The 18,141-nt window shown below is 36.6% G+C and overlaps 1 protein-coding gene across 1 annotated transcript in view; it reads left to right on the top strand.

The window, feature by feature from the left end:
• The window catches only part of AGTPBP1 (ATP/GTP binding protein 1), a 188,776-nt gene that overhangs the window by 34,148 nt on the left and 136,487 nt on the right, over positions 1 to 18,141 (top strand). Inside the window, exons 3-4 of the mRNA XM_010840172.1 lie at positions 7,204 to 7,328; positions 14,142 to 14,209. Coding sequence (XP_010838474.1) covers positions 7,204 to 7,328; positions 14,142 to 14,209 — 193 coding nt within the window. The remainder of the gene's footprint in view (positions 1 to 7,203; positions 7,329 to 14,141; positions 14,210 to 18,141) is intronic.

An 18,141-nucleotide genomic window follows, 5' to 3' on the forward strand; every position in this document is an offset into this window, starting at 1 on the left:
GAATGATGCTAAAGCTGAAACTCCAGTACTTTGGCCACCTCATGCGAAGAGTTGACTCATTGGAAAAGACTCTGATGCTGGGAGGGATTGGGGGCAGGAGGAGAAGGGGACGACAGAGGATGAGATGGCTGGATGGCATCACTGACTCGATGGACGTGAGTCTGAGTGAACTCCGGGAGTTGGTGATGGACAGGGAGGCCTGGCGTGCTGCGATTCATGGGGTTGCAAAGAGTCGGACACGACTGAGCAACTGAACTGAACTGAACTGAATGGCTGATGATGTTGAACATCAATTCATGAGTTGTTTGGTGCATTATCTTTTAGCATCTCTTATTTGGTGATGTCTCTTTCCAAATCTTCTATTTTTTGAAATTTTAGTGTTTTAATAATTGAGTTTTAGGTTTTTTTTTTTAATATTATGGATTCAAGTTGTTTATCAGATACTTGAATTGTAAGCATTTTCTTTCAGTTGCACTTCTTTTTTTTCCTTCATATTTTCTCCCATTCTGTGTGCTGTCGTCTCTCTCTCTCAATTTCTCTCTCTTTAATATTTATTTATTTATTGGCTGCGTCAGGTCTTAGTTGCATCATGCAGGATCTTTCCTTGTGTCACATTGTGTCACGTGACTCTCTAGTTGTGACGCAGGGCTCAGTTGCTCCAAGGCATGTGGGTTCTTAATTCCTGGTCCAGGGTTCAATCCTGAGTCTCCTGTATTGCAAGGTGGATTATTAATTGCTGGACCACCAGGGAAGTTCCTAATGTAGTATCTTCTAAGATCAGAAGTTTTAAATTTAGATGATTTTCATTTGTTTATTTGTTCTTTTATGGGTTATGCTTTTAGAGTTACATCTAAGAAATATTTGCAGAACCCATATTATCAATATTTTCTTTTATGTTTCTTCCAGTTTTTTATTGTTTTAGATTTTGCATTTAGGTCTGTGCTCCTATTTGGGTTAATTTTTATATGGTGTGAGGTGTGGATAGAACATTTTTTTTGGCATTTGGATATCTGATTGTTCAGCACCGTTTTTAGAAAGACTATCCTTTCTCCACTGAGTTTCCTTTGTACCTGTATCAAAAGTCAGTTATTTGTGTAAGTGTAGATCTGTTATACTCAGTTTCGTTCTGTTGATCAGGATGTCCAGCTTAGTTCCTGTGCCTTACTGCGTTTAATTATTATATAAGAAGTAGTTAGATAAATAGTTATTGTTCTCTTCCAGTTAGAAGAATATTGTTTTCTAAACTTACATACCTAACTATTTAACTATTTCTACAAAGGAATGATAGTGAAATTTCGATTTTTCATTGTCCTTTGCTCAACAAAAAAGAAAAATAAACTTTTGTGTTCAGTATTTGGAAACAATAAAAATGTGATTAAAGCAAAAGTAGTAAAAATAAATAAAAATTAAAGAGTTAGAAATGAGGAACAACCATTTCTGAACGATAATGTGCATATTTTGGATATGATACCATATTGTTTGAAATTAAGTCTTATTTACTAAGACTACTGATTAAGTTTAAAACTTTGGTATATTTTAATGAATTTTTTGCTGTCAGATGTTTATAGCTTATTTACGAAGACATGTTTGTTACCTGTATGCAATTTACATTTTATTATGAGAAGGTAAATAAAATTTATTTGCAATGTGAAGATAGTTTCTTTAGCTCTTGCACTTGCTTGGGAAATTATTTGTTGCAGGATGTATATACCATTGAGATTTTTGTAACATATAAAAAATTTATATTTTTAAGGAAATAGCTGTAAGACTGTGTGTAAACTCAGAGAATCAAAAGCAGTAGGAGACCACTACAGTGAAACAAATATTTGTGATAGTGTCTTTAAAATATACATTGGAAAGTTAACTTGACTTGATATACTCCACATCAGTCATGTTTTCAATTCCCTAATGTTCTAACTATTCAAGTAATTAATGTTATCAGTTATAAATGTAACCTCCCGAGGTTGGTTTTGGTCTCATTTTGATTCACCTCAAAATAGGGCAAGGGAGGGAAGATAAATTCTTATCTGAGTCTTTTTATTTAACAGTTTTCTGCTTTACTGAAAAATTATAGTTTAAATTGTTCATTGAATAGCTGTATAGCTTTTTTGTTTGTTTTTTCTCCTTTACGCTTGGATTTGCCAAACTCTAAAAATCATTGACTCAGTGGTAAAGAATCGCTTGCCAAGAGGAGTGCAGGTTCAATCCCTGGGTCAGGAAGATTCCCTGGAGAAGGAAATGGCAACTCAATCCAGTACTCTTGCCTGGGAAATCCTGTGGACAGAAGAGCCTGGTGGGCTACAGTTCATGGGGTCTGACAGAGTCCTATTAAACCAAAATAAAAAATCATGCAGTAGGTAGAACTGCCCTCTAGTGTTCACCCTACAGTTCTCTCAACATTAGTGTCAACAGTCTTAGATCTTTAGATCTGAGCTGGAGGTGGCTTGGAATATTTTGTTCAGTTTTTATTCTGTTAGTGAGAAAAGTAAAAAATAGGAACATCAGCTTGCTTATTACGTTGTTCTTAATTTCCATTTGTTTGCCTTCCTTCAAAAAATTCATGCATACGTCTATAATTTGTAAGAGTATGATTCTTAGAATCACTTAATTGCAAGCTGTTTTATTTTGGTAGCAGTGTAATTTAATTTAAAAATTTAAGAGTTACTGAAAAAAAAAAACTCTCACTTTGGAATGGAACAGAAGATGTGTTATGATCAGTGTGTTTCATATGTTTTTGGATATTTTTAATAGTAAATGTTCTACCTACTGAAAAATGCTAACAGATAACCTTAAAGAGAAATATTATTGGAGAAAACAAACAAAAAAAACCCTAATTAATAAATTTCAGAATTCCGATTTCCATAATGCAAATTTCCCTTACATCTAAGTTACAGAATTGTTTTTAAAGATGTATTTCCTCTCTAGTGTTCAGACTCTGGTGTCTTAATACCATTTCTTACCAAAAAAACCCGGGGCTTTTTGGAGAAAGGGTTGATTCTAGATCAGAGCACAAAATGTACAGGAGAAGTTTAGAACAAGAGTTCTCAAACTTTGGCTAAGAATCCCCTTGTGGTCTTAAATTAATGGAGACTCCAAAAAGCTTTTGTTGATGTACGTTACTTGATGTATTGATATTTACCATCAGATCAGATCAGATCAGATCAGATCAGTCGCTCAGTTGTGTCTGACTCTTTGCGACCCCATGAATCGCAGCATGACAGGCCACCCTGTCCATCACCAACTCCTGGAGTTCACCAAGACTCACGTCCATCAAGTCAGTGATGCCATCCAGCCATCTCATCCTCTGTCGTCCCCTTCTCCTCTTGCCCCCAATCCCTCCCAGCATCAGAGTCTTTTCCAATGAGTCAACTCTTCACATTAGGTGGCCACAGTACTGGAGTTTCAGCTTTAGCATCATTCCTTCCAAAGAAATCCCAGGGCTGATCTCCTTCAGAATGGACTGGTTGGATCTCCTTGCAGTCCAAGGGACTCTCAAGAGTCTTCTCCAACACCACAGTTCAAAAGCATCAATTCTTCGGCGCTCAGCTTTCTTCACAGTCCAACTCTCACATCTATACATGACCACAGGAAAAACCATAGCCTTGACTAGACGAACCTTTGTTGGCAGAGTAATGTCTCTGCTTTTGAATATGCTATCTAGGTTGGTCATAACTTTCCTTCCAAGGAGTAAGTGTCTTTTAATTTCATGGCTTCAGTCACCATCTGTAGTGATTTTGGAGCCCAGAAAAATAAAGTCTGACACTGTTTCCACTGTTTCCCCATCTATTTCCCATGAAGTGATGGGACTGGATGCCATGATCTTCGTTTTCTGAATGTTGAGCTTTAAGCCAACTTTTTCACTCTCCTCTTTCACTTGCATCAAGAGGCTTTTGAGTTCCTCTTCACTTTCTGCCATAAGGGTGGTGTCATCTGCATATCTGAGGTTATTGATATTTCTCCCGGCAGTCTTGATTCCAGCTTGTGTTTCTTCCAGTCCAGCATAACATCGATATTGCCATTTATATTATGATATATCAATATAATTATATGTAATATAGTAATACTACCATATGATAAATTAAAATTGAGAAATTATTTCATAAAAAAATAGTAATCTATTTTTTAGATTATAATAATATAACATTATTATTATTGTATGTAATAATATTTTTACTAAAATAAGTTGTCAAAATAGAAGGTGGCATTTACAGTCCTTTTTTTTTCCAATTTTTTTAATTTTAATTTTTTGGTCATGCTACACAACATGTGGGATCTTAGTTTCCCTACTAGGGATTGAATCCATGTCCCAGGCTTGGAATCCTGGTGTCTTTAACTACTGGACTGCCAGGGAAATCCGGAAAGTGGAATGTTTTATTAAATGTTTGCTCATTTCTTTAATGTCTGTCTTAACAGAAGACAGCTGGATTCTCTTGTCTGCTTCTTAGTTCAGTGTGTCATATATTAGTATACATATTATATATGTTGTTGTGCTCAGTCATGTCCAACTCTGTGACCCCATGGACTGCAGCATGCCAGGCTTCCCTGTCCTTCACTGTCTTCCGGAGTTTGCTCAAACAAATGTACATTGAGTCAGTGGTCAATGGACATCCTCTGCTGCCCTCTTCTCCTTTTGCCGTTGTCTTTCCCAGCATCAGGGTCTTTTCCAGTGAGTTGGCTCTTCATATCAGGTGGCCAGAGTGTTGGAGCTTTAGCTTCAGCATCAGTCTTTCCAATGACTGTTCAGGGTTGATTTCCTTTAGGATTAATTGATTTGATCTCCTTGCAGTCCAAGGGACTCTCAAGAGCCTTCTCCAGCAGCATAATTTGAAGGCATCAATTCTTCAGTGCACAGCCTTCTTAATGGTCCAGCTTTCAGTCAGTACATGAGAAGCTTTGACTATATGGACCTTTGTTGGCAAAGTGATGTCTTTGCTATTTAATACACTATCTAGTTTTGTCAAAGCTTTCCTTCCACGGAGCAGGCATCTTTTAATTTCATGGCTGCAGTCACCATCTGCAGTGATTTTGGAACTCAGTAAAATCTGTCACCACGTCTACTTTTTCCCCTTCTATTTGCCATGAAGTAATGGAACTGGATGCCATGATCTTAGTTTTTTGAATGTTGAGTTTCAAGCCAGCTTTTTCACTCTCCTCTTTTACTCTCATCAGGATACTCTTCAGTTCCTCTTCACTTTCTGCCATTAGAATGGTATCATCTGCACATCTGAGGTTGTTGATATTTCTCCCAGTAGTCTTCATTCAAACTTGTAATTCATCTAGCCTGGCATTTTGCATGATGTACTCTGCGTGTAAATTATGCAGATATCTGAATATTGACACACTTTATTATACAGTTTCTAAAAATTATATTTATTAATATCACCACTGATTTTTTCATGAAATTTTTTAAGTAGGGGAAGCTGTCAAGGTCATGATAGTAGATCTTGGTTTTCCAAATAATGATTATATATGGAGAGAAGTGGATGGATTTGAGATGTTTAGAGATAGAGCTGATAATGAGTTGAGTGTGGGAAAGGGAATCTGGATTTTTGTCTTGAGCAACTGATGGTTTATGTGAGTTTGGGAAAGTTACAATCAAAGAGGAGTAGGTTGAGGCTGGAATTAAATGTAGGAGCTGGGCAGTGTATTGATTTTGCAGCTGTAGGGTTGCATGAGATCGCTTGGGGCAGTAGAGTAGGGAGAGTGAGGAGAAGAGGGCTGAGTGTAGAACTCTGGGGGGTCTTCAGCATCTAGAGATTTGTGGGAGGAGTAGCCATGAGAGGAGATCTAGAAGAAGTGGCCATAGGATGAAACTCAGGTGTGTGTGGAGCCATTAAAGCCCAAAGAGGAAAGTGTAGACAGAGGAGCTGACTTGGACAGCGGTGAGTATGAAAAGAAAAGCTGTGACTGCAGGAGGTTTTGGGGAGACCTCACAGTGTTAGAAACTAAACTTTGAAAAAGTGAGCAGTATGTGGGAGGGCAAGTACAGACATCTTCAAGGAATAGCTGAGAAGTGGGGTGCTAATTACTGGGAGCTCCTAGATCGTGTTGTGTGCCAATGGGTATGATGCGATTGCACGGGAGAGCTAAATGATGAATCAGAGGAGGATCAACTGGAAGGAGCAAATACACTAGAAATGCAAGAAGGGCCGGGGTTAGGCATACAAGTGGAGGAATTGTTCTTTGTGTCTCAACATACCAGCAAAAGAAAGCCTTTTAAAAGCAAGTCAGAGCACATCACTCTTCTCAAAAACTTCCCATCTCATTTACTTGAAAAAAGTCAACATCTGTACAGTGGCCTGCAAGGCTCTGAATGATGGTGCTGTCTTCTGCATCACCCCCAACTCTAAGTCTGCTGCTGTTCTTAATTGAACACAGCAGGCATGGTCCTGCCTTGGTGATTTGATGATTGTTACAGCTCTTTCAGTGGGTATCTGCACTGCTCATTATCTTACTCCTTTCAGGCCTTTCCCTGAATGGTGCCCTCTCGAGGTTTTTCCTGATTATGCTCTCCAAAATTGCAGCCATCTGCCTCCTTGCCCCTTTTATCCCCACAACCTGCTTTTCTCCATAGTGCTTCCCACCACCTTAATACTATTTATATAGTTATTTATGTATTTACTTTGTCTCATTAGAATGTTCACTCTGAGGGGCAGTAATTTTTGTTTGTTTTGTTCTCTGTTGACAGTATCTAGAATGGTACTGTCAAATGGTACAAATGTATAATGAATGAGAATAAGGAAGAAAGAATGTGGGAAGAGAATCAGAGAGGTTTAAGGTGCTGGTTGTGTGAAGATAAGCGTTTTCTTCTTTGACTTTATAATAGTTGTGAAGCAGGGTGCTAACTGAAAAATGGAGTCGGGTAGAAGGGATGGTTAGAGTCTGAGGAGAGCATAGAATGTGTAAAAAGCCTGCTTGGTGGAGGGGGGTAACTGGAAAGGTGAACTTTCAGGATGTGATGGAAGATTGCTGGCAGGATTGAATGCACCTTTGTGGTTTTTTGAAATAGAATGTTTCTCACTTAAATCAACTGGATGTTTGCAATATTAAGCTCTAAAACAGATTAAGGATATGTGACATGTGTAAATGCTTAATGTTTTTAGAAGGGTAGAATTTTGATTTGTTTTTAACAACTGATCTTCATAGTATTGAATTTACAATTGATGTAGAATGTGCCCTAATTTAAAGTAATATTCTTTTTAGCCTCACCAATAACTCTAGAATTGTGGGACTCCTGGCTCAGCTGGAGAAGATCAATACTGAATCTACAGAATCAGATACTGCCAGATATGTTACATCAAAAATTCTTCATTTGGCTCAGAGTCAAGGTAAGCTTTCGTCTCTTGTTTCTGAAATGCTTTCTTAATTGCTTAAAAGTAGATGCTAAAAATGAGAAATATATGATTTTATGTAAAATTCGAACTTTCTATATAGATTCAAGGAATTGAAAACTGAATAACTATGGATGAAATTGTTTTTCAAAGCATTATTTCTAAAAATGATTATGATTTCACTCATATATGATTGCCCTCCTTTCCCCATTTTTCAGGCAGCACCTAATTCCAGTACTGCTTGTAGAATGTTGACAAAAAGATGTCAGGTATTATATTAGTTATTAGTATTGTCCCTGCTTTGAAATGCAAGCACTGTCTTTCAGTGATTGGGTGACCTTAGGGAAGTTTTGAACCTGTGAGACTTAGTTGCACTGACTCTGAAATAGAGATAAGAAATATCATGTAATTAGCATGAAATTTATATGAGAAGTATATAAAAATGATGTTAAAAGTGTTCAATAAATGATATCTGTAATTAAGCGTAATTTATCCAATTTATAAAGCTAGTACTACTGTTGTTGTTGTTAAGTTGTGTCTGACTCTTTGCAACCCCATGGACTGTAGTCCGCCAGTCTCCTCTCTCCATGGGATTTCCCAGGCAAGAATATTGGAGTGGGTTGCTCTTTCCTTCTCCAGGGATTGAACCTACATCTCCTGCTTGGCAGGTGGATTTTCCACCACTGAACCATAGGGTATCAAACCTTGACAGAGTATAAGAGAAGAAAAGTATTAACTTTTCACTAAGGAACATTAATTTGAAAAATCCCAAATAAAACATTAGTAAATCAAGTCTAATTATAATATGAGTAAATATATCAGTATAACATTATTTGTACAGGTCCAATAAAAACCCATGTAATTGTCTCAATAGGAGCTAAAAAAAATTTAAGATTTTAAAGATTTTCTTAAATTTTTTTAAATTTAAGAAATTTAGGATTCCAAAATCTGTGCTTGATTTAAAAAGGAAAAAGACACCTTGATTTTTCTTTTTCTAAATAAGGGTAAATCAACAGCTGCCTTAATATTTGACAGTGACACATTGAAAGCATTCTGTTAAAATTAAGATCCAGACAATTCACAGTTATTTTAGTTTACTGGTTTTTTATTATTGCATTATTCTAGAGGTATAGGTAATTGAAGTAAGATGTTCAGCAAGCATTTACTATGTTCAGGAAGCTGGTATTTATTAACCTATCTTTGTGGTTATAGGCCCTTATTTTATTTTGGTAACTTATTCCTATGTAGCCCATTTAAGGAATATTTGACAGCATCCCCAAACCTAGGAGAGATCTTTGCATTTGTTTCTAGCAAAATCTTTTAATTCAGAAAGTTGCTATACTGGATTCTAGCCTTTGTAAATATTGTGCTTATCAACTAAGGTAAATGTGTAAGGATAGTCACTGTATTAGTGCAAAGATAGATATACACAGTATATTCACTGTCTTCTCATATGAAATAACTCCTTAAAACAAAACAAAGCACTTCAGCAAAAACCAAGAGAAGACAATTTTTTTAAACCTATAGATACTATGTTTAACTGCTCTCATGACTGTACATTCTTCCCATCACATTCTAGAAGCCCCTACTCCAACACCATCACTAAAAATTCACCTAGTCATACGACTACCATATACTGTCCGTTTCCTCACCCTGCCATCCACCAGTGGGGGAGCCAGCCCTTGAATACTGCCCCCTGAGGTTATGTAATCCAATGACTCTGTTTATAGTTGACACAGTATAAATTAGTAGTGAAAGATTGTCCTGTCATCTATCCATTTTAGAGAGAATGATTAGGAATTTATGGCTCAAACAAGAAGAAATACAAATAGCCGATAAACATATATTAGAAGTCAGGAATTACTAATGAAAACAATGAAGTTATTTCTCATTAGTTACTTTGGCAGAAATTAGAGAATGACAATATCCAGTACTGTTGAAGGCATGGAAAATAGGGTATTCTCATACACTGTCGGTGGTGTAATGATTATTATAAGCTTTGGAGAAAAGAATCTGGCAATGTTATTAAGATTTAAAGTGCACTTGCTGTTTTATTTAACACTTCACTCTCAGAAACCTGAGTGAAATAAAAGTCATATTATAAAAAGACAATTTGGAGATGTTTCAGTGTGTATATAAAATCAGAGTTCAAGAAATCACCTGAAATATCCAACAATGAGAAAATGGTTGAATTAATTTTGATATAGCCAAACTGTGGGACTGTATAACTACATTATACAACTATTAAAAGTAATTAATTATTTATGATATATGATATGGCTCATGTGTGTAAGTACAGAGAGTCCTCGGAGATGCTGCATGTTTGATTTCGTGCTACTGCAATAAAGCAAACATCGCAGTAGGGTGAGTCAAGTGGAGTTTTTGTTTCCTAGTGCATATAAAAGTTGTGTTTACACTGTGCTTTAGTCTGTGAAGTGTGCAATAACATATGTGTAAAAAATGTACATACTTTAATTAGAAATACTTTATTGCTGAAAAATGTAAGCCCTCAGTGAGTCATAACCTTTTTGCTCTTAGAGTGTCTTGCCTCTATATTTATAATAGGCTGCTGATTGATCAAGGTAGTAGTTGTTGAAGGCTGGTATGGTTGTAGCAGTTTCTTAAAATAAGACAGTGAAATCAGCTACACACACTCTTTCACATTTTTTCACTGTTGCATGCAGTGCTGTTTGATAGCATTTTACCCACAGCAGAACTTCTTTTAAAATTGGATTTTATCTCAATCTGCTGCTTTATCAACTAAGTTTTCCTAGTATTCTAAATCCTTTGTTGCCACTTCAGTCTTCACCAGGAATAGATTCCATCTCAAGAAACCACTTTCTTTGCTTATCTCTAAGAACAGCTCCTCATCTGTTAACATTTTATCATGAGAATGCAGCAGTTCTGCAGATCATATCTTCAGGATCCACTTTTAATTCTAGTTCTCTTGCTGTTTCTACCACATCTGCAGTTACTTCCTCCTCTGAAGTCTTGAACTCCTCAAAGTCATCCATGAAGGTTGAAATCAACTTCTTCCAAACTTCTGTGTATGCTGATGTTTTGACCTCTTCTAATGAATCACAGATGTTCTTAATGGCATCTAGAATGGTGAACTCTTTCTAGAAGGTTTTTAATTAACTTTGCCTAGATCCATCAGAGGAATCACTACCTATGACAGCTACAGCCTTATGAAATGTATTTCTTAAATAGGAAGACTTGAAAGGCAAAATTATTCCTTGATCCATGGATTGTAGAGTGGATGTTGTGTTAGCAGGCATGAAAACAACACTAATCTTGTATATCTTCATCAGACCTCTGGAGTGAGAAGGTGCATTGTCAATGAGCAGTCACATTTTGAAAAAAATCTTTTTTTTTTTGAGTAGTAAGTCTCAACAGTGGGCTTTAAAATAGTCAGTAAACCTTGCTGGAGACCATGTACTCTCATTCAGGCATCATTGTTCCATTGATAGAGTGCAGGCGGAGTAGATTGAGCTTAATTCTTAAGGGCCCTAGGGTTTTGGGAATTGTAAATGAACATTGGTTTCATCTTCAAGTCACAAGATGGCATTAGTTTCTAATAAGAGAAGCTTTAAAGTCAGGCATTGACTTTTCCTCCTTAGGTATGAAAAGCCCTGGATAGCTTCTTCCTCCTATATAAGTATATTTTGTTTATGTTGAAAGTCAGTTGTTTCATGTAGCCACCTCACTGCAGCTGCTACATCAGCACTTGCTGCTTTACTTTGAACTTTTATGTTACAGAGGCAACTTCTTTCGTTAAGCCTCATGAATTAAGCCTCTGCTAGCTTTAAACATTTCTTCTGCAGGAAAAAGTGTTACATGCAAATGGAAATCAAAAGAAAGCTGGGGTAGCAATATTTGTATCAGACAAAATAAAATAAATCAGACAAATAAACAAAAAAAATAAATCAGACAAAGTAGACTTTAAAGACAGAAAAGGACTGAACATGATGATCAAGGGGTCAGTTCAACTGTAAATAAATATGCACCTAATGTAGGAGCACCTATATGCGTGTAGCAAATATTAAAGGTGTAAAGGGAGACTAGGCACAAAGGGAGAACTGGACAGTAACACAATAGAAGTAGGGGGCTTTAGCACCCACCCCACTTACATCAATGGACGTATCATCCAGACAGAAAGTTAGCAAGGGAACACTGGCCTTAAATGACACATTAAACCAAATAAGCTATATATATATAAATAAAACATTCCCTCTGAAAGCAGCAAAGTACACGTTCTTTTCAAGTGCATATGAAACATTCTCCAGGATAGATAGCATGCTAGGCCACAAAATAAGCCTGGGGAAATTTAAGAAAATTGAAGTCATATCAAGTGCTTTTCTAACCACAAAACCATGAGCCTGGAAAGCAACTATAAGGAAAAAAACTGCAAAGCGCAAATTTGTGGAAGCTAAACAAGTGTTACTAAACAAGAAATGGATCATTGAAGAAATCAAAGAAAATCATAAAATACCTGGAAACAAGTAAAATGAAAATAATAATCTGAAATCCATAGGATGCAGTAAAAGCAGTTCTCACAGGCAAGTTTATGGTGATACAAGCTGACCTCAGGAAGCAAAAATCTCAAATAAACAACCTAGCCTTACACCTAAGGGAAGTAGGGGGGAAAAAAGAACAAAAAACCCCCAGAGTTAGTAGAAATAAAGAAATCATAAAGATCAGAGCAGAAATAAATGATATAGAGACCAAAAAAAAATAGAAAAGTCAGTGAAACTAAGAGCTGGTTTTTTGAAAAGATAAAATTGATAAGCCTATAGCCAGATACATAAAAAAAGAGCATTTTATCATGCTCAAAATGATAAAATCAGAAATGAAAAAGACATTATAGCTGATACCACAGAAATACAAATGATCACAAGAGACTACTGTGAACAACTATATAGCAATAAAATGGACAATCTAGGAAATATAGGCACATTTTTAGAAATGTACAATGTCACCAACCATCAGGGAAATGCAAATAAAAACCCCGATGGGATATCACCTCACACCTGTCAGAATGGCTGTCAATAAAAGGAACACAAATAACAAATGTTGGTGAGGAAGTGGTACAAAAAACCCTTGTACACTGTTGGTAGGAATGTAAATTGGTACAACCACTGTGAAAAACAGTGTGGAGGTTTCTCAAAAAACTAACAATAGGACTACCATTTGATCCAGAAATTCCACTCCTGAGTATATTCCAAAAAACCCCCAAATACTAATTTTAGAAGATATATATTTACACCCCAGTATTCATATCAGCATTATTTACAGTTGCCAATATATGGAAGTAACTTAACTATCAACAGATGAATGGATGAGAAGATATGATACACACACACACACACACACACGTTGAAAATAAAATACTACTCAGCCATAAAAAGAACAATATTTGCCATTTGCACAACACGGGTGGACTTGGTGGCATTATTCTAAGAGAAAGAAGTCCGGCAGAGAAAGACAAGTACTGTATGATATCACTTAAATGTGGAACCTGAAAAGTGTAACAAATGGGAATATAACAAAGAAGCAAATACACAGATACAGAGAACAAACTAGTGATTATTAGTGGGGAGGGAGGTGCAGTATAATGGTGGGGAATGAGAGGTACAAAGTATTTGATGTAAGCTAGGCTACAAGGATATATTGTACACATGAGGAGTATAATCAGTGTTATTTTAACTCTACATAGAGTGTAACCTTTAAAATTTATTTAAAATATATATAAATACATTTAAAGTTTATCTCTTTTCCTAAATATTGGCCTCTAAGCTCCCTTTCCCCCGGTTTTAATTAAAGGAAAAGAATTGTGGAGAAATTTAGAAGTCTTTAAACAATAGAAATAATTTATAGTGATTTTTTTTCTATTGATTGTGATGAAAGGGATCATCTGAGTCATGAATTGTTCTTCCTTAGTCTTATTTCTATGTGCTTCAAATTAAAAAAAAAAAACAACTTTTTTATTGAGGTACAATTGATTTATAGTGTTTTTTTTTTTAATTGAAGTCAGAATTTAAAAATAGTATTAATGAAACCACTTCAAAATGGTGGTAGGCTTCTGTTTTCATGAATTTTGATTAAATGTTTTCTGGTTTTTGTCATAAAGATAATAAAGAGGCTTGCCTTTATTGTTCCTACTTCACCTCTGGTTCTGGTACCTGTCTTATTATAATGATCTTAAGATTTTAGATGTATTGACAAGGATTCACTTAGTCCATGACAGAAGCTGTGATGAAATGCAGGGAAGGTCTTGTAAACTGAAATCCAGAAGGGCACACAGAGTAGAGCTAGCAACATCAGTGGAAGGAACATTTAAGAACCAATTTAGAGTGTTTACTGGGCCAGTGGGGACACTGATTATATGTTTTATATATTATCTAACCAGTTCTTTCTAAAGATCAGTCCTGAGTGTTCTTTGGAAGGAATGATGCTAAAGCTGAAACTCCAGTCCTTTGGCCACCTCATACGAAGAGTTGACTCATTGGAAAAGACTCTGATGTTGGGAGGGATTGGGGGCAGGAGGAGAAGGGGACGCCAGAGGATGAGATGGCTGGATGGCATCACCGACTCGATGGACGTGAATTTGAGTGAACTCCGGGAGTTGGTGATGGACAGGGAGGCCTGGTGTGCTGCAATTCATGGGTTCGCAAAGAGTTGGACACGACTGAATGACTGAACTGAAGTGAACTGAATCTTATTATATGTTAACTATATGATAAATCTTTATGCAGTTTTTTTTTTCTTTCATGTTTTAGAAGAAAGCTTTTTTTTCCTCCTACTTTTCAGAAAAAACAAGGAGAGAAATGACAGCCAAAGGTTCTACAGGAATGGAGGTTCTACTGTCAACATTAGAGGTTGGTCACTGATATGCTTTAATTATGTAGCTGTTAATACCAACTAGTACTGAGGGAAAAAAATTGAAGTACAGAATTTTTATCCTAGTGGAAGAGCCAGTGAATGGGAGTTTGTTTTATTTTTTAGATTATTCACAATGGGGATATAAGCATTCTGATATATATTAGGTAAATCTCTAACTTTATTTCCCTATGGTTATAATGATAACCCTATTTTAAATCTTAACATTAAAAATAAAACACTAATTGGAGATAAACCTTTAGCTTAAAAGATTGAAATTGGAAATTCTCACTTATTATGTTAGTTGCTATATATTCATGATTAAGTGTACTTCATACATTGGTTGCATAACTGTTGATATTAATTACATTTCTGTGCTAGTATAAAAGTTTGTGGTGGATCAGCAGGACATGCTCAGAATCACAATTTTATGTTTTATTCAGTGCAATGTTAAGAATAAGGATTAAGTACATTGTATACCTTAGACTTAAACAATGTTATATGTCAAATTATATCTCATTAGAACTTGGGGGGGAAAGATCAAGGAGTGAGTTCATGTGTTGTTGTTGTTCAGTTGCTCAGTCATGTCCGACTCTGAGACCCCATGGACTGCAGCACGCCAGGCTTCCCTGTCCTTCACTGTCTCCCAGCGTTCACTCAAACTCATGTCCATTGAATCGATGATGCCACCAACCGTCCCATCCTCTGTCGCCCCTTCTCCTGACCCGTCTTTCCCAGCATCAGTGTCTTTTCCAGTGCGTCAACTCTTCACATCAGGTGGCCAAAGTGTGTGTGTGTTGTGTCTGTGTTTTGGATGCACCACACCATGTGGCCCACAGGGTCTTATTTCCCTGACTAGGGATTGAACCTGTGCCCTTGGCAGTGAAAGCACAGAGTCCTAACCACTGGACCACCAGGGAATTCCTGTTTTTTTTTTGTTGTTGTTGTTAAAGTGTAATTAATTTACAATATTATATTTTTTATAGTTTTAGATGTACAGCATAGTGATTCAATATTTTTGCAGTTTATACTCCATTAAAATTATTATAAGATAATGACTATAAATTCCCTGTGCTGTACGATATATTCTTGTTGCCTGTATTTTTTACATAATAGTTTGTGAGTCTTAATTCCATACGCCTAACATGCCATTTTCCCCATTGGTAACCACTAGTTTGTTTTCTGTATCTGTGAGACTGTTTCAGTTTTGCTTTATCCATTTGTTTGTATTATTTTTTAGAGTCCACATATAAGTGATAGCATATACTATTTGTTTTTCTCTCTGATTTATTTCACTAAGCATAAAATTCTCTAGGTTCATCCACATTACTGCAAATGGTAGAATTTCATTATTTTTTTTATGGCTGAGTAATATTGTTTGGCTGTTGGTGGATACTTGGGTTGCTTCCATAGTTTGGCTATTATAAATAGTACTGCTATGAACATTGGGGTTCATAAATCTCTTCAAATAAATGTTTTTGTTGCTTTTATTTTTTTGGATACATACTTAGAAGTCAATTGCTGAATCATACACTTGTTCTGTTTTTAGTTTCGAGAAACATTCATACTATTTTCCACACTGGCTGCACCAACATACATTCCTACCGGCAGTGTACAAAGGTTTTTTCTTCCACATACTTTGGAAAATTGTTTTTTGTGTTCTTTTGATGATAGCCATTCTGACAGGTGTGCGGTCGAACCCTGGTGTTTTGATTCGCATTTATATAATAATTGTCCTTGCATGTGCGTGTGTGCGAAGTCGCTTCAGTCATGTCTGACTCTTTGCAACCCCATTGACCGTACCTCTCCAGGTTACTTTGTCCATGGGGTTCGCCACACAAGAATACTGGAGTGGGTTGCCGTTTTCTCCTCTAGGGGATCTTCCCAACCCAGGGATTGAAGCTCTGTCTCTTATGTCTCCTGCATTGGCAGTGGGTTCTTTGCCGCTGGTGTCACTTGGGAAACCATAATAATTATCCTTATATCTCCCATTTGTAATTCACCACCTCACGTCTCTGTTGACCTCAATAAATTGAGACATGAACAAACAGAAAAAAGCATGGGTAATAATACATATATCAGACCAAAAAACCCTTTTTAAAAAAAGTGTAAAACAAAAGACAAAGAAGGACATTATATAATAATAATAGGATGAATACAAAAAGAGGATATTAAATTCATTAACATATATGCATTCAATATAAGCACCTAAAAATATAAAGCAAATACTAACGGACACGAAAGAAGTAGATAATAATGCTTAACAGTAGGAGACTTTAACACCCACTGACTAGACCCTTTAGGTATGCCCTAATTCAAATCCCTTAAAATTATACAGTGGAAGTGAGAAATAGATTCAGGGGATTAGATCTGATACACAGAGTGCCTGATGAACTATGGATGGAGATTCATGACATTGTACAGGAGACAGGGATCAAGACCAACCTCAAGAAAAAGAAATGCAAAAAAGCAAAATGGCTGTCTGAGGAGGCCATACAAATAGCTGAGAAAAGAAGAGAAGCGAAAAGCAAAGGAGAAAAGGAAAGATATACCCATTTGAAGAGTTCCAAAGAAGAGCAAGGAGAGATAAAAAAGCTTTCCTCAGTGATCAATGCAAAGAAATAGAGGAAAACAATAGAATGGGAAAGACTAGAGATCTCTTCAAGAAAATTAGAGATACCAAGGGAATATTTCATGCAAAGATGGGCTCAATAAAGGACAAAAATGGTATGGACCTAACAGAAGCAGAAGATATTAAGAAGAGGTGGCAACAATACACAGAAGAACTGTACAAAAAGATCATGACCCAGATAATCACGATGGTATGATCACTCACTTAGGAATGCAACATCAAGTGGGCCTCAGGAAGCATCATTACAAACAAAGCTAGTGGAAGTGATGGAATTCTAGTTGAGCTGTTTCAAATCCTAAAAGATGATGCTGTGAAAGTGCTGCACTCAATATGCCAGCAAATTTGGAAAACTCAGCAGTGGCTACAAGACAGGAAAAGGTCAATTTTCATTCCAATCCCAAAGAAAGGCAGTGCCAAAGAATGCTCAAACTACCACACAATTGCACTCATCTCACGCTAGTAAAGTAATGCTCAAAATTCTCCAAGCCAGGCCTCAACAGTACATGAACCGTGAACTTCCAGATGTTCAAGCTGGTTTTAGAAAAGGCAGAGGAACAGAGATCAAATTGCCATCATCCATCGGATTATCAAAAAAGCAAGGGAGTTCCAGAAAAACATCTACTTCTGCTTTATTGACTATACCAAAGCCTTTGACTGTGTGGATCACCACAAATTGTGGAAAATTCTTCAAGAGATGGGAATGCCAGACCACCTGGCCTGCCTCTTGAGAAATCTGTATGCAGGTCAGGAAGCAACAGTTAGAACTGGACATGGACCAACATACTTGTTCCAAATAGGGAAAGAGTACGTCAAGGCTCTATATTTTCACCCTGCTTATTTAACTTATATGCAGAGTATATCATGGGAAATGCTGGACTGAATGAAGCACAAGCTGGAATCAAGATTGCTGGGAGAAATATCAATAACCTCAGGTATGCATATGACACCACCCTTATGGCAGAAAGTGAAGAAGAACTAAAGAGCCTCTTGATGAAAGTGAAAGAGGAGAGTGAAAAAGTTGGCCTAAAAGTCAGCATTCAGAAAACTAAGATCATGGCATCCAGTCCCATCACTTCATGGCAAATAGATGGAGAAACAGTGGAAACAGTGACAGACTTTATTTTTTGGGGCTCCAAAATCACTGCAGATGGTGACTGCAATCATGAAATTAAAAGATGGTTACTAAGGCAATGCCAAAGAATGCTCAAACTACCGCACAATTGCACTCATCTCAGACACTAGTAAAGTAATGCTCAAAATTCTCCAAGCCAGGCTTCAGCAATATGTGAATCGTGAACA

Source organism: Bison bison, unplaced genomic scaffold, assembly GCF_000754665.1.
Source record: "Bison bison bison isolate TAMUID 2011002044 unplaced genomic scaffold, Bison_UMD1.0 scf7180017864141, whole genome shotgun sequence".
In the NCBI taxonomy this organism is placed as follows: domain Eukaryota; kingdom Metazoa; phylum Chordata; class Mammalia; order Artiodactyla; family Bovidae; genus Bison; species Bison bison.